The 18,336-nt window shown below is 38.1% G+C and overlaps 1 protein-coding gene across 1 annotated transcript in view; it reads left to right on the forward strand.

Moving 5' to 3' along the window:
- The first annotated feature begins 241 nt into the window (after positions 1-241).
- The window catches only part of HTR3B (5-hydroxytryptamine receptor 3B), a 56,903-nt gene continuing 38,808 nt past the window's right edge, over positions 242-18,336 (forward strand). The window contains exons 1-3 of the mRNA XM_045837375.1: positions 242-281; positions 11,572-11,628; positions 16,042-16,202. Coding sequence (XP_045693331.1) covers positions 242-281; positions 11,572-11,628; positions 16,042-16,202 — 258 coding nt within the window. The remainder of the gene's footprint in view (positions 282-11,571; positions 11,629-16,041; positions 16,203-18,336) is intronic.

Raw genomic sequence — 18,336 nt, forward strand, 5'->3', positions numbered from 1 at the left:
CATCAGATTCCTTAGAAAGTAATTGTCTTCTAGAGAAATGAGAAACTTGGCACTCCTCACAAGTCTGTGCTGTCTCTGCAGTGGACACCTTCAGCGGTCTTCCTGCATCTCCTCAGATCCCCTTTTAGTGTTTCTGTGCTCCCTCTCTAGGCTTCTGTGTACAATGGCTTCCAAAGGCCCACACCTACAATTATTTTTCTGGGCTACTAAAAGTTTTGCCCATCCACATAAAGAACAGAAAATGCCTGGGAGTTCATTACCTGCCACCCTGACCCCAACAGGTATGAGTGAGGGCATGACAGCCAGGCTCCCTTACTAATGACAAACTCTTAGTAAAGTTTTTACTGTTAAGTTTCCTTCAGTGTTAGGCTAAAACAACCCTTTTTCCTTGGCTATTTTTTTTTTAGTCCTTCTACAAAAAGCACGCATACACAAATCCTTATCTCAGGTATACTTCAGAAAAACTGAGTCTAAGACAGTCAACTTTCTGGAATTTTACTTCTGTCTAATATTAAAATTCTACATGGCTTTTAAAAATATTTTTTATAACTTTTCAGAGGTGGACAATCAAGGCTTTATTTATTGTCATTTTTAGAAAAAGAGTAGAGAAGGTAGCCCTTGAGAAGTTGCTCAGTCACTAGGAAACTTGGGAGCTCCTGGGGACAAAAAGTTTGGAAGAACGAGAGTAAGGAAGTAAGCAGGGAGGCAGTTATTGACAGTTGTGAGCAGAGTAGAGGTAAATCAGGCTGGTTGGTGTGCATTGGTGTTGGGGAACCTGAGGAAGGGTATTTAGAACAAAAGAAAAAGAGTAATGATATGAACAGAGGCATGACATGACCTTCAAGTCATGTGAAAGTGCACAGTATAATACAGCAACTTTCACCTTCCTCATCTCATGGCACACATAAACTAATTACTAAAATTCTGCCACTTACCAAAAAACATATTTTTGCCAATCTGACAAAAAAATAGGTATAATTTTGATTCTTTTATACCAGACAGCTATTGTTGTGTTGATTGTTGTCATTTTTTAATTTGACAATCTAAGGGGAAAGAGGTCAGTGCCTCTGACTAAATAGCCAGGTATTGCATGTTTTAAAAATTCTGAAAAATCACTGCTATAATAAAATGTGAAATACGTTGGAGTTTTCTGGAGCTGCAGGCATGACAGCTGTCACAAGGTGGCGCTCTGACTACATTCACTTTTGTTTCCAAAGAACTTTCCATTTTCCCTCTCTTTGCTTGTAGTCTTTAAGGGCTCTAACTAGAGGTCTGTCACACTCCAGCCAAAGTCCGCCAACCTGTTATTAGTGCTACGCCTTCCTTCTGGAGCAATGACAGTGTAAATCTCAGCAATGGCAGAAAGGGGACAAATACAGCTGTTGTGCATTTTAGAATAATTGCTGCAAGCCATTTGGAGACTGCTTTACAGTTGCAGCACATATGCAAACTTATACAATATTTTCCAATATATTTTCCTTAACACTTTGTTACATGACCTTGTTAATCCAGTCAACTCTTGTTAATCTGGAGTCATCTGTACAACGCCCCCTCCTGCTTCCCCCGCCCCTTACCCCCCCCCCCCACACACCTTTAAAAAGTGAGGCTTGCCAGTCTTCTGGAAGGTACTATGCTCTCTCATTTCACCATCCTACCTTTTCACATGCTATTTCTTCTGCTGGGAGCTCCATTACCCCTTCTCCTCACCTAGTTTACTGTCTTTACCAGGACAAAGGAGGCTGTTTGTGAAAACTTCTCCTACCCCACCCCAAGTCTAGGCTCATTTTCTTTTACCTTCATCTTCCTCAGCTGCTGGCATTTATTATAAGTGTTTCTTATCTGTCACCTCCACCCCAAGTTCCTCGAACTTTCTTATCATTATGTATCCCCAGCATCTACCACAATTCTCCACATAGTGAGCAGATGAATGCATAAATGCATAAAACAGGCTGGAAAAGATCTAAGACCTTGCCCCATCTTGAGTCCACAGTACACATGGAAATAATCCAGAACTTTAGAACTGAACCAGAATATCTTTTTTTTAAAGATTTTATTTGTTTTTAGAGAGAGGGGAAGGGAGGAAGAAAGAGGGAGAGAAACATCAATGTGTAGTCACCTTTCATGCACCCCCAACTGGGGACCTGGCCCTCAAACTAGGCATGTGCCCTGACTGGGAATCAAACTGGTGATCCTTTAGTTCACAACAAGACTTCAAGGCCCATAAGCTGTACAAAAGCCCTGGACAGCATGGTTTACTGTGTGAGACTACCTGCCTTAAGTTGCAGCCTAAGCACTTTGCCGGAACTGGTGTGTAGCTGTGGGCATACATAGAAGCAGCAAGCTCACAGTTCTATGTTCCTCTGCATTTTAGGAGGGATACCTCACTCCTGGTAACTGAGATTGCTGAATTTTAGGCACCTTCTGAAAAAAATCAAAGAGAGGTGTGAAATACCTGTATCTGGGTCCCATGTTTATCCTTTGCATTGTTTGCTAGCTGGGTTTGCAACAAACCATAAAAATATAAAGCAATCTCACTCTGAACCCAGCTTGTCCTTCTCACTCAGCCTTTGTGAGATGGGTGGTGAAAGGAAAGCATATTGTATGTAGTTGTGAAAAAGCTAGACCCTCTTTGCTGTCATCTTTCAAGCATAAACTGAAGTTCTTTTCTGCCCACTTAATTATTCCATCCCTCTCAAACATTCAATGAGCTCTCATGAAGTACCAAGCTCTGGGCTGCAGACACCAAGATGAGTAAGATCCAGTGCTCTGTCCTGGCTGGTGTGGCTCTGTTGGTTGGAGCATTGTCCTGTAAACCAAAAGGCTGCCAGTTTGATTTGTCAGGGCATGTGTTTGAATTGCATGTTCGGTCCCCAGTTGGGACACAGGTAACTTTGGTCCCTGGTCAGGATACATGGGAGAGGCAACCGATGGATGTTTCTCGCATCACTGTTTCTCTCTCTCTCTCTCCTCTCCCCCTCTCCCCTCCCACCCTCCCTTCCCCTCTCTCTAAAATCAATAAGCATGTCCTCAGGTAAGGATAAAAAAAGATACAGTGCTTTATCTTTAAGGAATTCACAGAATTGTGGAAGAGATGGGAAAGTAAATAGTCACAATACAGCTGAGTAAGTGTGATCATGGGGATATTCACGAGACCCTGTACATTTAGGGAAGTGAGCTGTGGTGTGCTGGTAGATGTTTAGTGACCTGTGTGGGGAGGCCCTGATTTGTACAATTTCTGATTTCCACGTGGCACATACTCCCATCCTGGCTGATTCCAGGCTACTACTCTCTTGGTGTTGAGGCACACAGTTGGGAAGGCATGCACACAACTGGCACTGGTGCAGCAGTAAGACCTGGCACCAGATCACCACCATGGCTTTTGCCTTGGGAGGCCCTGTGCAGAGAACCCACCTATGCTGTTCCTGGGCTTCTGACCTACTCAGCTCATACTTGAATTTTGTTCCAAACTGGTAAGTGTGTGGTAATTTGTTATGCAGTCATAGAAAACTAAACAGAGCTTTTGGTACTCTTTCTACAGACGTAAAAACTAAGGCTTTGAAACAGTAAACAATTTGTCCAAGGCCTTGAGCATCTAACAGTGATCTGGGAGGCAAAATAATATGTGTCTGACTTTAAAGCCTGTAACCGTAGCTCATGTGTTCTATTACTTCCCATAAAAAACATGTCATGTAAATCATGACGGTCAGACTCATGGGCATTCTATTTCTTTATTTTTATTTTTTTCAGGGACCAGAAAAATGTGCATTTGTTATTATTAATGAAATTTGAGCCAAAAGAAAATCAAATATTGAGTGTAGCTTTGGATTTGAAGTGGTGCCCCACTGGTTACCTTGATATTTATTTCAGAGGACAATGCTTTAGAGTAAAAGAAATTTCACATGGGAATCTCCTCATTAAATATCTGAGTTTGGCCATAGTGTCCATTTCTGCTTTCCTCCTCTAGCCTGACCAGATGTGCTCAGAAAATTTGGTTCCCTCTGAATATATACATTTGTCAAAATTCCTGTCACTTTTAGCAAGACTGCCAAGGGAGCAAACAAAGGGAGTTGGTGATTAACTTCAAAGAACTTTGTTGGAGAGGAATAAAGATATTTAAAGGCCTATTTTGTGAACTAATTGCATTTGCATATTTATGGGATTTACTGATATAGCAGTAATTAAAAACTATTTAGCAGTCTTAAAGGACACGTAACTCAGTTGCTGTTTGCATAATAAACACTTTCTTATTATATTTGCATAATAAACCCTCTCCCCCTGTTTTCTCCAAAAGACACTGGTCCGTCTAAAAGGTGCCATATCTTATTTGGAAATAATGGAGAAACAAGTGCCCAGGCTCATGGGAATGTGGAGAAGAGAGCTCAGAAAGAAGTGTATTTCTACATACTCTCTTAATGTTAGGCCTATCTTGAACTGCTGTCAGAGAATGGTAGTTCAAACCTCAGATTAATGTCTTTCTTTCTCCCAGGTGATATTTAAGAAACTTGAATGCTTAGCCCCCAACGATTGTGATATTTGATTTAAACACTAATCTGCTTGAAGGGCCTGAATAGAATTCCCCCCACCCCAAATATTTATCCTTTCGAAGGAGATATGTAAGTGGGGTGAAATCCTTGACTAATGGATTATAAGAAATAGTGTGAGTACTGTAATCAAAACAGCCTAGTACTGGCATAAAAACAGGCACATGGACCAATGGAACAGAACAGAGAGCCCAGAAATAAACCCAAGTCTCTACGGTCAATTAATATTTGACAAAGGGAACAGCAACATAAAATGGAGTAACAATAGCCTCTTCAACAAATGGTGTTGGGAAAACTAGACAGCTACGTGCCAAAAAGAAAGAAACTGGAGCAGCAACTTACACCATTTATAAAAATAAATTCAAAGTGGATAAAAGATTTAAATATAAACCATGAAACCATTAAAGTCCTAGAGAAGAACATAGGCAGGAAAATCTCAGATATATCATGCAGCAACATTTTTACTGATATGTCCCTTAGAGCAAGGGACACAAAGGAAAGAATAAACAAATGGGATCTCATCAAAATAAAAGCTTCTGCACAGCTAAAGAACAAAGTATTAAAATAAAAAGAGAACCAACTGTATGGGAAAACATATTTGCTAATGATACCTCAGACAAGGGTTTAATCTCCAAAATATATAAAGAACTTACACGACTCCACTCTAAGAAGACAAGCAATCCAATTAAAAAATGGGCAAAGGACTTGAACAGACACTTCTCCAAGGAGGACATACAGAGGATCCAGGGACACATGAAAAAATGCTCAGTATCGCTAGCTAAAAGAGAGATGCAAATTAAAACCACAATGAGATACCACTTTACACCAGTCAGAATGGCCATCATAAACAAAGCAACAAACAACAAGTGTTGGAGAGGTTGTGGAGAAAAGGGAACCCTAGTGCACTGTTGGTGGGATTGCAGACTGGTACAACCACTATGGAAAACAGTATGGAACTTCCTCAGAAAACTAAAAATGGATCTGCCTTTTGACCCAGCAATTCCACTGCTGGGACTATATCCTAAGAACCCTGAAACACCAGTCCAAAAGAACCTATGCACCCCAATGTTCATAGCAGAACAATTTACAATAGCCAAGTGTTGAAAGTAACGTAGGTGCCCATCAGTAAATGAATAGATAAAAAAACTATGGTACATTTACACAATGGAATTCTATGCAGCAGAAAGAGAGAAGGAGCTCCTACCCTTTGCAACAGCATGGATGGAACTGGAAAGCATCATGCTAAGTGAAATAAGCCAGGCAGTGAAAGACAAATACCATATAATCTCACCTTTAACAGGAACCTAAACAACAAAACAAAGAAATGAGCAAAATATAGTCAGACACTGAAATAGAGGACAGGCTGACAGTGACCAGAGAGGAGAGGGGAGGGAATCTCAGGGGAGAATGGGAAGGGTTTACAGGAACAAATATAAAGGACACATGGACAAAAACTAGGGGGAGTGGAAATGGGAGGGAGGTGGAAAGGGATGGGTTGGTGGGCTGGGATGGGAGTAAAGGACAGAAAATTGTACTTGAACAACTACTAAAATAAAACTAAAAAGAAAGAAATAGTGTGAATAAAAAGTACAATATTTAAGAAGTGAGAAGAAATTTCTTTTTTTCTTTTTTAAATTACAGGTTGAGCAGGGGAGATATAGCAAATCAAAAGGCACCGAGTAAACAAACTAAATGTAGACAGGGCAGTCAAGTTGGAAAAAGACATATCTAAGTTGCCTGGGTGTGCAGGGCAGAGTGGTCAAGGAACAATCAAGAAGCATCTGTGTAAAACAGCTTTGAAGATAAGTTGCTCACACAAAACCTTTCCAATCTTGGCAGAATTCATCAGCCAATAAAGAGCTGTAATGGGCAGGATCACCAGACTATTGTTAAATTAGCTAATGAAGGTCATAATGTACCTGTATCACACATCATTAACAAAAGCCTTCCAGTAACAGATGGGTATATCAGAAAATGAGAAGAAAGGGAGAGGTAGCATGCCCCAGAAGGTTTGACTTAGAGTCATGGCTACTATTGTAAAATGTGTGGTAAAATATAATGTTGATCATCATCTAAATTAAACCATTGCATAAAAGGCAAGCTTCTGTGTTCCTTTCCTATAAAAAGCGCTACCTACATAGTTATGCTGCCAGCAGCTTGCCTTCCTCTTGTCCAAATTCATCTCATAGGTGAAAGATGACAATTCGGAGAACCAATGGGAAGTGCTGGGACTTTCAAGGCCAGAGCAATTCATGATGATCTTTTCTCTCAATGAAGCCTCATTTTTCTGGTCACTAGATCAATAAATCTACAGATAAGTATCTCTGAAGAATACTTCTCCAATAAATTTTCTATAACTTTGTATCAGAATTCCTCTACAAGGTAACATGTCATTATTTTTTCCCACAAAAGTATTTTCAAATGCACAGCAAATTGGAAGAATAGTAGAAGACCTCCCTCTACCCCTTGCCAACCATTTAGAGTAAGTTGCCAACATGATATCTTTCTACCTGTGATTACTTAGTGTTTTATTCTTATAAACAAGAATATTTTTAAAATATATTTTATTGATTATACTATTAGAATTGTCCCATTTTTTTCTCCCCTTTATTCCTCTCCACCCTGCACCCCTTCTCCCACCAGCATTCCCCAACCTTAGTTCATGTCCATGGGTCATACATGTAAGTTCTTTGGCTTCTCCATTTTCAAACCCTGTCTATTTTGTACCTACCATTTATGCTTCCTATTCCCTGTATATTTCCCCCATCCCCCACTCCCCCTCCCCACTAATAACCCTCCACATGATCTCCATTTCTGTGATTCCATTACTGTTCCAGCTGTTTGCTTAATTTTTTTGTTTTTGTTTTTTCCATTTAGTTATTGATAGTTGTGAATTTGTTGTCATTTTACTGTTCATGTTTTTGATCATCTTATTTTTCTTAGATAAGTCCCTTTAACATTTCATATAATAAGGGCTTGGTGATGATGAGCTCCTTTAAATTTACCTTAACTGGGAAGCACTTTATCTTCCCTTCCATTCTAAATGATAGCTTTGCTGGATAGAGTAATGTTGGATGTAGGTCCTTGCCTTTCATGACTTTGAGTTCTGCTTTCCAGCCCCTTCTTGTCTGTAAAGTTTCTTTTGAGAAATCAGCAGTTAGACTTATGGGAACTCCTTTGTAGGCAACTGTCTCTTTTTCTCTTGCTGCTTTTAAGATGCTCTCCTTATCTTTAATCTTGGATAATATAATTATGATGTGCCTTGGTGTGTTCCTCCTTGGGTCCACCTTCTTTGGGACTCTCTTGAGCTTCTTGGATTTCTTGGAGGTCTTCCTTCCCTCACCAGATTGGGGAAGTTTTCCTTCATTATTTGTTCAAGTAAGTTTACAATTTCTTGCTGTTCCTCTTCTCCTTCTGGCACCTCTGTGATTTGGATGTTGAAACATTTAAAGATGTCTTTGAGGTTCCTAAGCCTCTCCTCATTTTTTCTGAATTCTTGTTTCTTCATTGTGTTCTGGTTGAATGTTTATTTCTTCCTTCTACTCCAAATCATTGATTTGAGTCCCAGTTTCCTTCCCATCACTGTTGGTTCCCTGTATATTTTTCTTTATTTCACTATGCATAGCCTTCACTTTTTCCTCTATTTTGTGATCATACTCAGTCATTTCTGTGAGCATCTTGATTACCAGTGTTTTGAACTGTGCATCTGATAGGTTAGCTATCTCTTCATCCTTAGTTCTATTTTTGGAGCTTTGATCTGTTCTTTCATTTGGGCCACATTTTTTTTTTGTCTCAGTGTGCCTGTTATATTGTAAGGGGTGGAGACTTAGGTATTTGCCAGGGCATGGCAACCCAGGTCTCTGCATTGTGGCCCTGTATGTAAGGGAGGGGTCCAAGAGGGAACAATGTTGCTTGCTGGGCTCTCAGCTGGCTTTCAGTCACTTCCCTCAGTGCCCACAAGCAAGTGGGCCCTTCTGATGCTGATTTCCAGGTGGGTGGATTTGTGTACATTCTAGGACCATGTGGATCTTCCAACACACTCTCCTGTGAGGCTGGGAGTTTCTCCAACTGCCACAACCCCCACAGATTTTTATAGTCGGAGGTTTTGAGGCTTTATTTTCCCATGCTGGATTCCTGGGTTGTGAAGTCTGTCTCACTCCCCAGTTTATCCCCACACAAATGTGGGTCTGCCCAGTCCACTAGCTACTGCCTCACCCAACCTGGTTCCTCCAGCCACTGCCTTGCCACGAATCCTCTCTGCCCTGGCTGCCCATCTCCACCCTCCTACAAGTGTGCATGAATGTTTCTTCTTTAACTCCTTGGTTGTCAGACATTCGTACAGTTCGATTTTCTGGCAGTTCTGCTTATTTTTTGTTTTAAAATTTGTTGTTCTCCTTTTGTTGTGCAATTAGACAAAGTATATCTACCTGTGCCTCCATCTTGGCCAGAAGTCTGAGGATTAAGAATGTTCTTTTATATAACCTCAAATAATCAAAATCAGAATACCAACATTAGTACATAACTACTATCTCATCCACAGACTCCATCTGAGTTTCACCAATTCTCCCAAACCTGCTCTTTATAATGAAAGGATCAAATTCAGAATCACACATTGCAGTGACTTGTCATGTACCTTTAATCTGATTTTGTTTGATGCAGTTTCTTTCTTTCTTTCTTTCTTTCTTTCTTTCTTTCTTTCTTTCTTTCTTTCTTTCTCTCTCTCTCTCTCTCTCTCTCTCTCTCTCTCTCTCTCTCTCTTTCTTTCTTTCTTTCCTCACCCAAAGACATTTTTTTTTCATTGCTTTTTAGAGGGATAGAAAGGGAGAAAGAGAAACGTTGATGCAAGAGAAAAGCACTGATCAGTTACCTCTCCTAAGCTCCCTGGCCAGAACTGAACCCACAACCCAGGCATGCACCCTGACCGAGAATTGAACCCACAACATTTTGGTCACATGACAACATCACAACTAACTGAGCCATACCAGCCAGGGCTGATGCAATTTCTTAGTCTTTCCTTGACTTTCATAACTTTGACTCTTTTGAAGATTACATACCTGCTGTGTTGTAGAATGCCCCACACTATGGGGTTGTCTGGCATTTCTTTTTGGGTAGATTCAAGTAGTGAATATTTGGCAGGATAACAGAAATAATGCTATGTCTTCCATCTTGTGGCACACAATTCTCATGACTGGTGATGTTAACTTTCACCACTTGATTTAGGCACTGTGTGCCAGATTTCTACACTGAAAGTTTTTTTTTCCCGATCTTTGTAATTAAATTACTATCTTGTGTAAATGTTCTGTTCCCTATCAAATTTTCACTGACTAGTTTTTATCACCCATTGATGTGTCTTGAGTGAATTATTACTGTGAAGATCCATCAGTCCTTCTACGCTTATTAGTTGGCATTCTAATTTAAGGAAAAGCCTTCCTTTCTTCCCTTTCAGTTATTTACTTATATCAGTAGGACTTGTGAATTATGACTTATTTAGTGGGTTATAATTTTTCACAACCATTATCGATTTTGATGCTTGAATTGCTCCAGATTTGACAATGGGGAGCCCCTTCAAGCTGGCTTCTAGGTCTTTTTATCATGTCCCCATCATTCTTCCAGCATTTCTTTATGATACAACAAGATGCTCTAGGCTCTTATGCCATCTCAGCGCTGGCATTTGTCATTTCTTCATTTCTTCCTTTTAGGTTATGCAGTATTTATACGCTAAAATCTGGGTACTGGATATAATCATTGCTATTGGGGTGACCTTACTCCCAGGCCATCTAGTAGACAAAGCTAGGGATATGGCTGTGTATGATCATGTGTACACACAAATTTACATTTGTATTGATTTCTATATTGAGCTACATATATTGAAAACCCTGAGTTCACACTGATATCCCCAAAACCAACTCAACACCACAAGGGTCATCTTCATTTTCCCTTTTTTTCCACATTTGTAACTCTCTTCACCAAGAGTAGGAAACCAATCTGGCTACCATTTTATTGGTAGATAAAAATTAGTAAGAGAATTTCATGGATTCTAAACAAAGGGACTGGATAATTAGGAGAACACGAATCGGGTATATACTTTCCCCCTCTCAATTTGCTTTGTGATAACTTATCTCACAATTGTGCTTCTATAATCTCATTTACAGTAAAAAGAAGGGAGCTATTGGAAATGGTATGCAATGTAGTTTTTGTTTCTAGAACATCTGGGAGTCTACCAATAGAAGTTATAATAGAGTTATTATATAAAATTGTGATCTTTTTCTAAGTAATGAAGAGTGAATGGGTACTCAATCAAAAAGTGAAAAAATTTACTGAATGATGTTAAACATTGGTAGTTCTTATGTTCAATAAGTGCAGAGGATCCTCTCTTGCATAGTTACTTTCTGAATTGTGGGCAATAAAAATTTAAAAAGCACTCCTGTTTATCAAAAATCAATGTTTCTTTTCATTAAAGGGGCTTAGGAAAAACAAAAAAGCACTTTTATCATGGCGTTGTTAGCAGTTGTTCTTTGTTAGGCAATACCAAGTTTCCATTTGCTTTGTGTAATTCAAGTCCAATAACCATTGTGAAATGCTGGAGATGTTACTGCATATTTAGAACAGCTATTTGGATCTCAATTATTAATGAAATTAGTGTCCTGAATGTTAGCAAGAGTATTGCCTTAGGTAAAGGCTGTTAAGGAAATCATATTAGTGTGGAATTTCCTCTCTTTAAGGGCGCCTCTTAGATTACATTATTTATTTAGATATCTCCTGTCAAGAAAATTGAAATGTTGGCCATAATCTGACCCTGGGGCAGAACCAAATGCAGAAGTTAAGGGACATTGAGATGGTATGAATTCCAAAACATTTCTGTAGTGTTGGTATTGCCTTAGGTTTCCATTTAGTGCTCACAAAACAGCACTAGCAAGAACATAAACTGGCAAACAAAGAAGAGCCAAGTGAAGACAATACAAGCCCTTTTAGGAAAAATTAAGTGGCATTCCATCTTACAGGCAAGTTTGCATTTCTCCTTTTTTTCCAGAAACATTGGCAAGTGCAATGGCTCCTCTGTGGCCCTTCATCCTGGTGGCTGCCTCAGGTGAGTTCTCTAAATGATTTCACTAGGCATTGAGTATTAACTCTTAGAAACTAGAGACAATATTTTTCTACAGTATGCTGTATATAACTAACTCCTCATGAGTGTTCATATTTATTCATCTGTACATGAAGTCTTGTGAAGCTACAAGGAGACCAATGATTTGTTATGACTTTGCTCCTACAATTACAGATACATACACATACAGAGTTACACAGTGAGGCTTTTACGCATAGCTGAAAATAGGTTCTGAAATGTTCTCATTGTTTGCTAAATCTCCGCTGTTCTATGAACCACTCTCTTTGCTGTGATTTTCACTTAGAGTATGGGCATTCTCTTTCAGGTTTGCTTTTATGTCTGAATTGTATATTTTTAATTATCAAAAAATAGTCTTGGCTTGATCATAAGCTTTTGGTAATCCAAAGAGTCCCTAGGATGCATCATGGCTAGAGACTCCTGAATACTATTTTGGCATTAGGAGCTTTACATCAAGCCACAAAGTTTGTGTAGGTGAATGTTTCTCTAAAAACCGGTACTGTCAACTTGCATATTCTGGGTATATAATTCTTCTTAAAAATACTTTAGAAGCTAATATATTTTTCCTCAATTTTTGGAACTAAATTTCCATGTTGTGGATATTAACTCTACTGAACTGAACCATTTAAGATACAATGATTCTTAGAAAACATGCACAAATCAAGAATTTATCTTTATGCTGGTATTTCCCAATATCCTCCTTTCTTGAGGGTTCTCCTAGAGTCTAAATCTGAATATCCATGTTTTAAAATATAGCTGGAAGTGGAATTAGTCAATTATGGAGATGAGGAAGGAATTCAGTAGTCAAGAAACTGAAAATTATTTTTCTTAAAATTTATTTATTTATTTTAGAGAGAGGGGAGGGAGAAGAGAGGGTAAGAAACATCAATGTGTGGTTGCCTCTTTCATACCCACTACTGGGCATCTGGCCTGAAACCCAGGCAAGTGCCCTAAATGAGAATTGAAGCAGCGACCCTTTGGCTTGCGGGCCAGCACTCAATCCACTGAGCCACACAAGCCAGGGCTGAAAATGATTTTTTTATTGAGAGGAGGAAAAAATAGCCACTTAACATTAAAATATAAAAATCCTGGGTATTGAACATAAAGGATAAAAGCCTATCTTAATTATAAAAATGAAAACAGAGGAAATTTCATTAAATGCCAAATGGGTTCCTTAGGAGAAAATAATTTTGAACATTAAACTAAGATAAAATAGATAAAGGTAAGGAAACAGAAGAAATTCTTCTTAACAATGTCTCTCTATTGTTTTGTATTATGCTTGATTTTTATTTTAAATGTGGCAGAAAAGGGTTTTTTAATAGTTTCTAACACTCTGTGCCTAGGGATAAATCATACTGAGTATATTTGTTGCAGAAAAATCTACCCTTTAGAATTTTACCTGGGTTAGTATCAAATTGATATGTAAATATAAGATCACTGAACTGACCACCAGTCCACGGTTGCTCCTGGGAGACAGTGTGCTGGGGTAGAAGGCCTGGATTAAGAGCACCATTTAGTTCCTGCTCCACTACTCCCGGCCAGGTGACCCTGGGCAAGTCTCTTAGAGATTATAATCTCTTAGAGTTTCAGTTTCCCTGTAAGTTAACTATTTTGTACATCCAAGAAGATCAAATAAGCATGGTGAAGTTGTAAGGTGCAATGCAAATATAACATATACTTATTATTGACCTGAAAACATATATACTCAGAAAATAAAGATGAACTATTTCTGCCCAATAATGTACAGCATGCGATGTGTCAATCTTTCTTTTGAAAGTTTACATGCTGCTGTTCCTAATATTTTCAGGGAGCCAGGTCACAGATCACTCATGTTTAAATTCCAGCCTCTTCACTTACAAACTGTATGACCTTAGGTGGTACTAACCTCATTAAGTCTATAGTCCTTCACCTGTAATAATAGTGACTCATATGACTGTAGAGTGTCTATCTCATAGGCTGTTGTAAAAGTTAAATGAGTTAATTCATGTAAAGGGCTTTTAGCCTATTGCCTGACATATGGCAAGTTTTCAATAAGTAGTACCATGTACCTAAACCTGTATTTCTTTGTAACCTCTTAGATGTATGTGTAACTCTCTTAATCCTAAAGATAGTATATTCACTGAAGCCAGAGAAGCTCTTTTAATCAAAGTGCTCAGAACATTTTAAGATGGGTGTGTGAAGAGAAACTCATTTAAATAAGGAAAACAAAGGAATAATTCTATTGCATTCTTATCTTTTCTAAAAAAAAAAATCTCTCTTCACCTAAAAGTGATTCACATCTCAGGTCCTAACACATTCTACCTTCCAGAAATCTTACAAGTGAATCATTTGAAGCTGATTATTAGGGGGCAGTGCTAGTGAGGAATGGTCCCTGGGTTTGTTGATAGCTTCCATCAGTGTCTGTTGAAACATCACTTAACTGTGAGTCATTTAGTGCTTGTGTGAATGTCACATTAGCTTTCAAGAGACATAATTTACTGCTAATTAATGGTCACTTAAATCCTTAATCTCTCTCCTGTAATAGATCTTTCTCTTCAGGCAAATTTGCATTCATAGTAGAAATGTAATTTATTATTTCTTCCCATTTTAAACAAAGAAAGTTCCCCTTATAGTTTAACTTAAACCTACTTCCTTTTGCTTTTTATTTTCTCTTATCATTGCTTGATTTTCTTTTGTTCCTAGTTCTAGCTTCCAAAACTTTCTCTGTTTATCCAAAGACTTTGACATGTTCTAGGAAATATGTTTATCCATAGGGGACCTATTGATTGTTTCCTAGAAAAGATAGTAGAGGGGAATCTGAGTCTTTATGAGAAGAGGGTATAGGGAACACAGATTCATTTCTCAGAATTATGTTTTAACTTGTCTGAGGCAGTTTCTGGTATTGAAACATGCAGTTTCAGTATTCCCCCAACTGGGACTTGAATTGGGAACTTCCAAGAGAAGTAAAAGCGAGGTTGCCCAAAGCAAGTTGCAAAGAAAGCACCAGACAAGCTTTGCTTTGTGCCTCTGACTTCTCACCCCTGGGGTATGCCAGCAAGAAGTGATCTCAGGTAGAGATTTACAGCACATTTTCTGACAATCACAGTTCACAAAACACCCTAAAAATGATGTCTGATTCAAGCCACCCACCTTAGTCTCGCACGCCTGAATAGCTGATGCCATTTTAAGCATCTTCTCGGGTGAACAGTTAGGAAGTTAATATTCTCATTAGGCTTCCAGTTCTGATGGTAATGAAAGTGAATATTCCACTGCCCACAATGAGTCTGTAATTGCTACTCCAGCATTGTTGTTGGCATTTTGGTCACAATGACATTGATAAATCATAGAAATTGCTGCCTGTGGCAGCAAGTGACATGACATCATTCATAAAGAAATGGGTATAAACAGGATTGTCGCAGAGGGAGAAGATATCTCATTTACAGTTTCCTGCTGAATCCTGCATACCTTCAACAGCTCATCAAAATAACCATCAAAACCACTGAAAGCCCCGATGAATTCATGTGCAGGACACTGCAGACAGATTTCACTCATGCACTGTGGCAGGAGGTGTGCAATTTGCTTCAGTCCAATGACTTAGTGAAGCTTTGAATTCCCCAAAGGCTGGCAAAGCTTGTGAACAAAATATCTTTTTGCAATTCAGAGAAAACCCTCACAAATTTGTCACTTCCAATTGTTGATGCTCATTTCTCTGGCTTCTTTTCCCCTGGCCTCCCCTTCCTCAACACCAATCACTATTCCTCTACAAATCAAGATTCCTGGATCTCAGGAAATGGTTGTTCCCTGAAATCAAAGAGAATTTTCCCAAAATGAAGATCTCATTTTCTGACAAGTGCATTTTATTTAAAGACATACCAAGTGAGAAAATTGATTTTTTTGAGGAGAAAAGTAAGAATTGGAATCTCATTAACCCCATTATTTAGAAATCCACAAAGATCTTTGCTTTCATTGGTTTATCCATGTTTTTGTCTGGTTTTCTATTTAACTGTTGAATTACAAATGGAAAATCAAAAGAAAAATCCAATGGGAAAGTTAAGTTTGGCTAAGTGGATAGGAAGGTTTCTCCGTGTACCAGGAGAAGGTGATACAGGAACAAAGAAAGGATTCTGTCCTCAAGATGCATGTTTGCTGCAAAAATGAAATCATGGGTTTGGCATCCTTGGAGATGGGGTTGATTTATTCATCTGTGCAATGAGATTGCTCTTTTGGGCACTTGGGCCATCAGTTTATTTACATCAGTTATTTAAAACTGCCAAAACCTCTACCAGCTAACTGTAAACTTAAACAAATCGGAGTAAGCCACCAAATCTGGAAGAGTGAAATCTCCTAAAGATGCTAAGTTCTTCTTATTTTCATCTTCACAATGATAGTTTCCTTTTCCAGGAATCCTAGCCATAGATACACCTCATCCCAGGAATTCTGCTTTGTATCATCTCACCAAGCAGCTATTACAGAAATATCACAAGGAAGTGAGGCCAGTTCATGACTGGACGGAAGCCACCACTGTACACCTGGATGTATCTCTCCGTGCTGTACTGGATGTGGTAAGGACCATCTTACCCTTTTGTAACACTACCTGCTATTACATAGAAGCTTAGGAGTAGTTTTCTTCTTCAGATTCTAGTTGAGATGGTAGGGAAGTTATACTAGGCTCATTTTAGTGGTGAGCAGGAGGTAGAATATTTATTAGGCAAATCCTGCTTTCTAGCCTCCAATTTATATTGTGAGGGGTAGTCTAGTAATGTGAATTTCACAGAATTAAAATGTTTCAAGAATTCTAGTCATAGATCTGGTGCATATTTTATGAGTATTACTGAAACAAAAAAAAGGTAATGGTCATTTTTCCCCTGTGGTTCACATTTCTTAGTGGTAGTAGATTTAAGAAAACAGCTGCAAATTATTGCCTGAAAATTTAAAAAGAGAAAAAAGTACCATGGTATTAAGTTTATAAAAGGCCTTATACCTAAGTTTTTTGCTAAGGATAGTGAGGGAGAACATTTGTTTACCAAAGCATGTTTTTCCTAGTGTATCTGAAAAATAGGTTGTTGTGAAAATTAAATGAGAAACATTCATGTGAAGCAGTTAGCAGAGGTCTTATTAAGCCCTCAATAAATAATGGCCCTGATGACTATCCCTGTTTCTTCTTTCTCTTTTTTCTTAATTACGTAGTCTTCAATACCAATAATAGGTCCCAGATTTTATTTTGACTTCTCTTATTTTAATTTATTTTTCAATATAGTTCACATGCAATATCATACTAGTTTCAAGTGTACAACATAGTGACTAGGCATTTGTATACCTTACAAAGTATTCTCCCTACCGTAAGTCTAGTACCCATCTGGCACCATACATTGACTTTTCTTATGAGCAGACTTTACTGAACTTGTTTTGTTACAGTAACTTAATGATTATTTTTCAATTGACTTCTCAAAACTATTTTTTCTAATTGAGCTATACAGTACAGATATGGAAATGTATAGATAAAATTTCGTAAGTGTGTACACACATATAATCCATTCCTATCAATATATCAAACATTTTCATCACCCTAGTAGGAGTCCTCATTTCCTTCTGAGTCAATCCCATCCTATCCATCCGTAGATATAACCACTGTCCTGATTTCTTTCATCACAGATTATTTTCGTCATTTCTAGAATATTATATGAATGAAATCTTACTGTATGTCCTCTATGGTGTCTGGATTTTTCATTCAGTATAATGTATCTGAGGTTCACTTATGTCATTGAGTATGTCAGTTTTTCTTTTTTACTGATAAGTAGTATTTGGCTATGGGTTATATCATGATTTCTTTGTCCATTCTCCTGTTGATAAGCATTTGGGTTGTTTCCAGTTTTAGGATTTATTTAAAAAGCTGGTATGGATATTCCTGTCCAAATCTTTTGTGTATATGTGTTTTCATTTTTCTTAGGTAAAACCTAAAAGTGGAATCACTGAGAAACTGCTAGACTGATTTACCCAGTTGTAATTTACCTGGTTGTAATTTTACACTCCCACCAGTCATCTGTGTGAGTTCCCACTGCTCTACATCCTCATCACCATTTGATATTATCAGACTTGTAACTTTTAGCCATTCTGGTAAGGGTGCAGTGGTATATTATTGTGATTTTACTTTACACTTCCTTGATGGTTAATGATTTGGAGCCCTTTGTTATGTGCTTATTAGCTACTTACATAGCTTCTTTGTGAAGTAGCTATTTAAGTATTTTCCTTTTTAAAAAAATTTCGCTGTTGGTCTTTTTATTATAGATTTATGAGTTGCTTATACACAAGTCTTTTGTCAGATATGTATTGTGAATGTTTACTCCCAGTCTGTAGCTTGTCTGCTCATCTCTTAATGGGTCTTATGATGATCAGGAAGTTTTAAATTTAGTGAAGTCCATTTTTATCAATTCTTCATTTATGGTTAGTGCTTTCTGGGTACTAAGAAACCTTTGTTATTCCAAGTTCACAAAAATGGACTTCTGTCCATTTTCTGTCAGAAAATTTGTAGTTTTTAGTTCCTTAGATTTAGTTCTATGATCTGTTCAGAATTAATTTTTTTGATGGTATGAGGTATGGGCCAAGGTTTTTGTTGTTGTTTTTGTGGGGGAACTGGTTTTTTTGTTTGTTAATTTTTTTTGAAAAGGCTTTTCTCTCTCCATTGAATTGCTTTGGTGT

This window comes from Phyllostomus hastatus, unplaced genomic scaffold (assembly GCF_019186645.2).
Source record: "Phyllostomus hastatus isolate PE091 unplaced genomic scaffold, TTU_PhHast_1.1 phas_contig_113, whole genome shotgun sequence".
Taxonomy (NCBI): domain Eukaryota; kingdom Metazoa; phylum Chordata; class Mammalia; order Chiroptera; family Phyllostomidae; genus Phyllostomus; species Phyllostomus hastatus.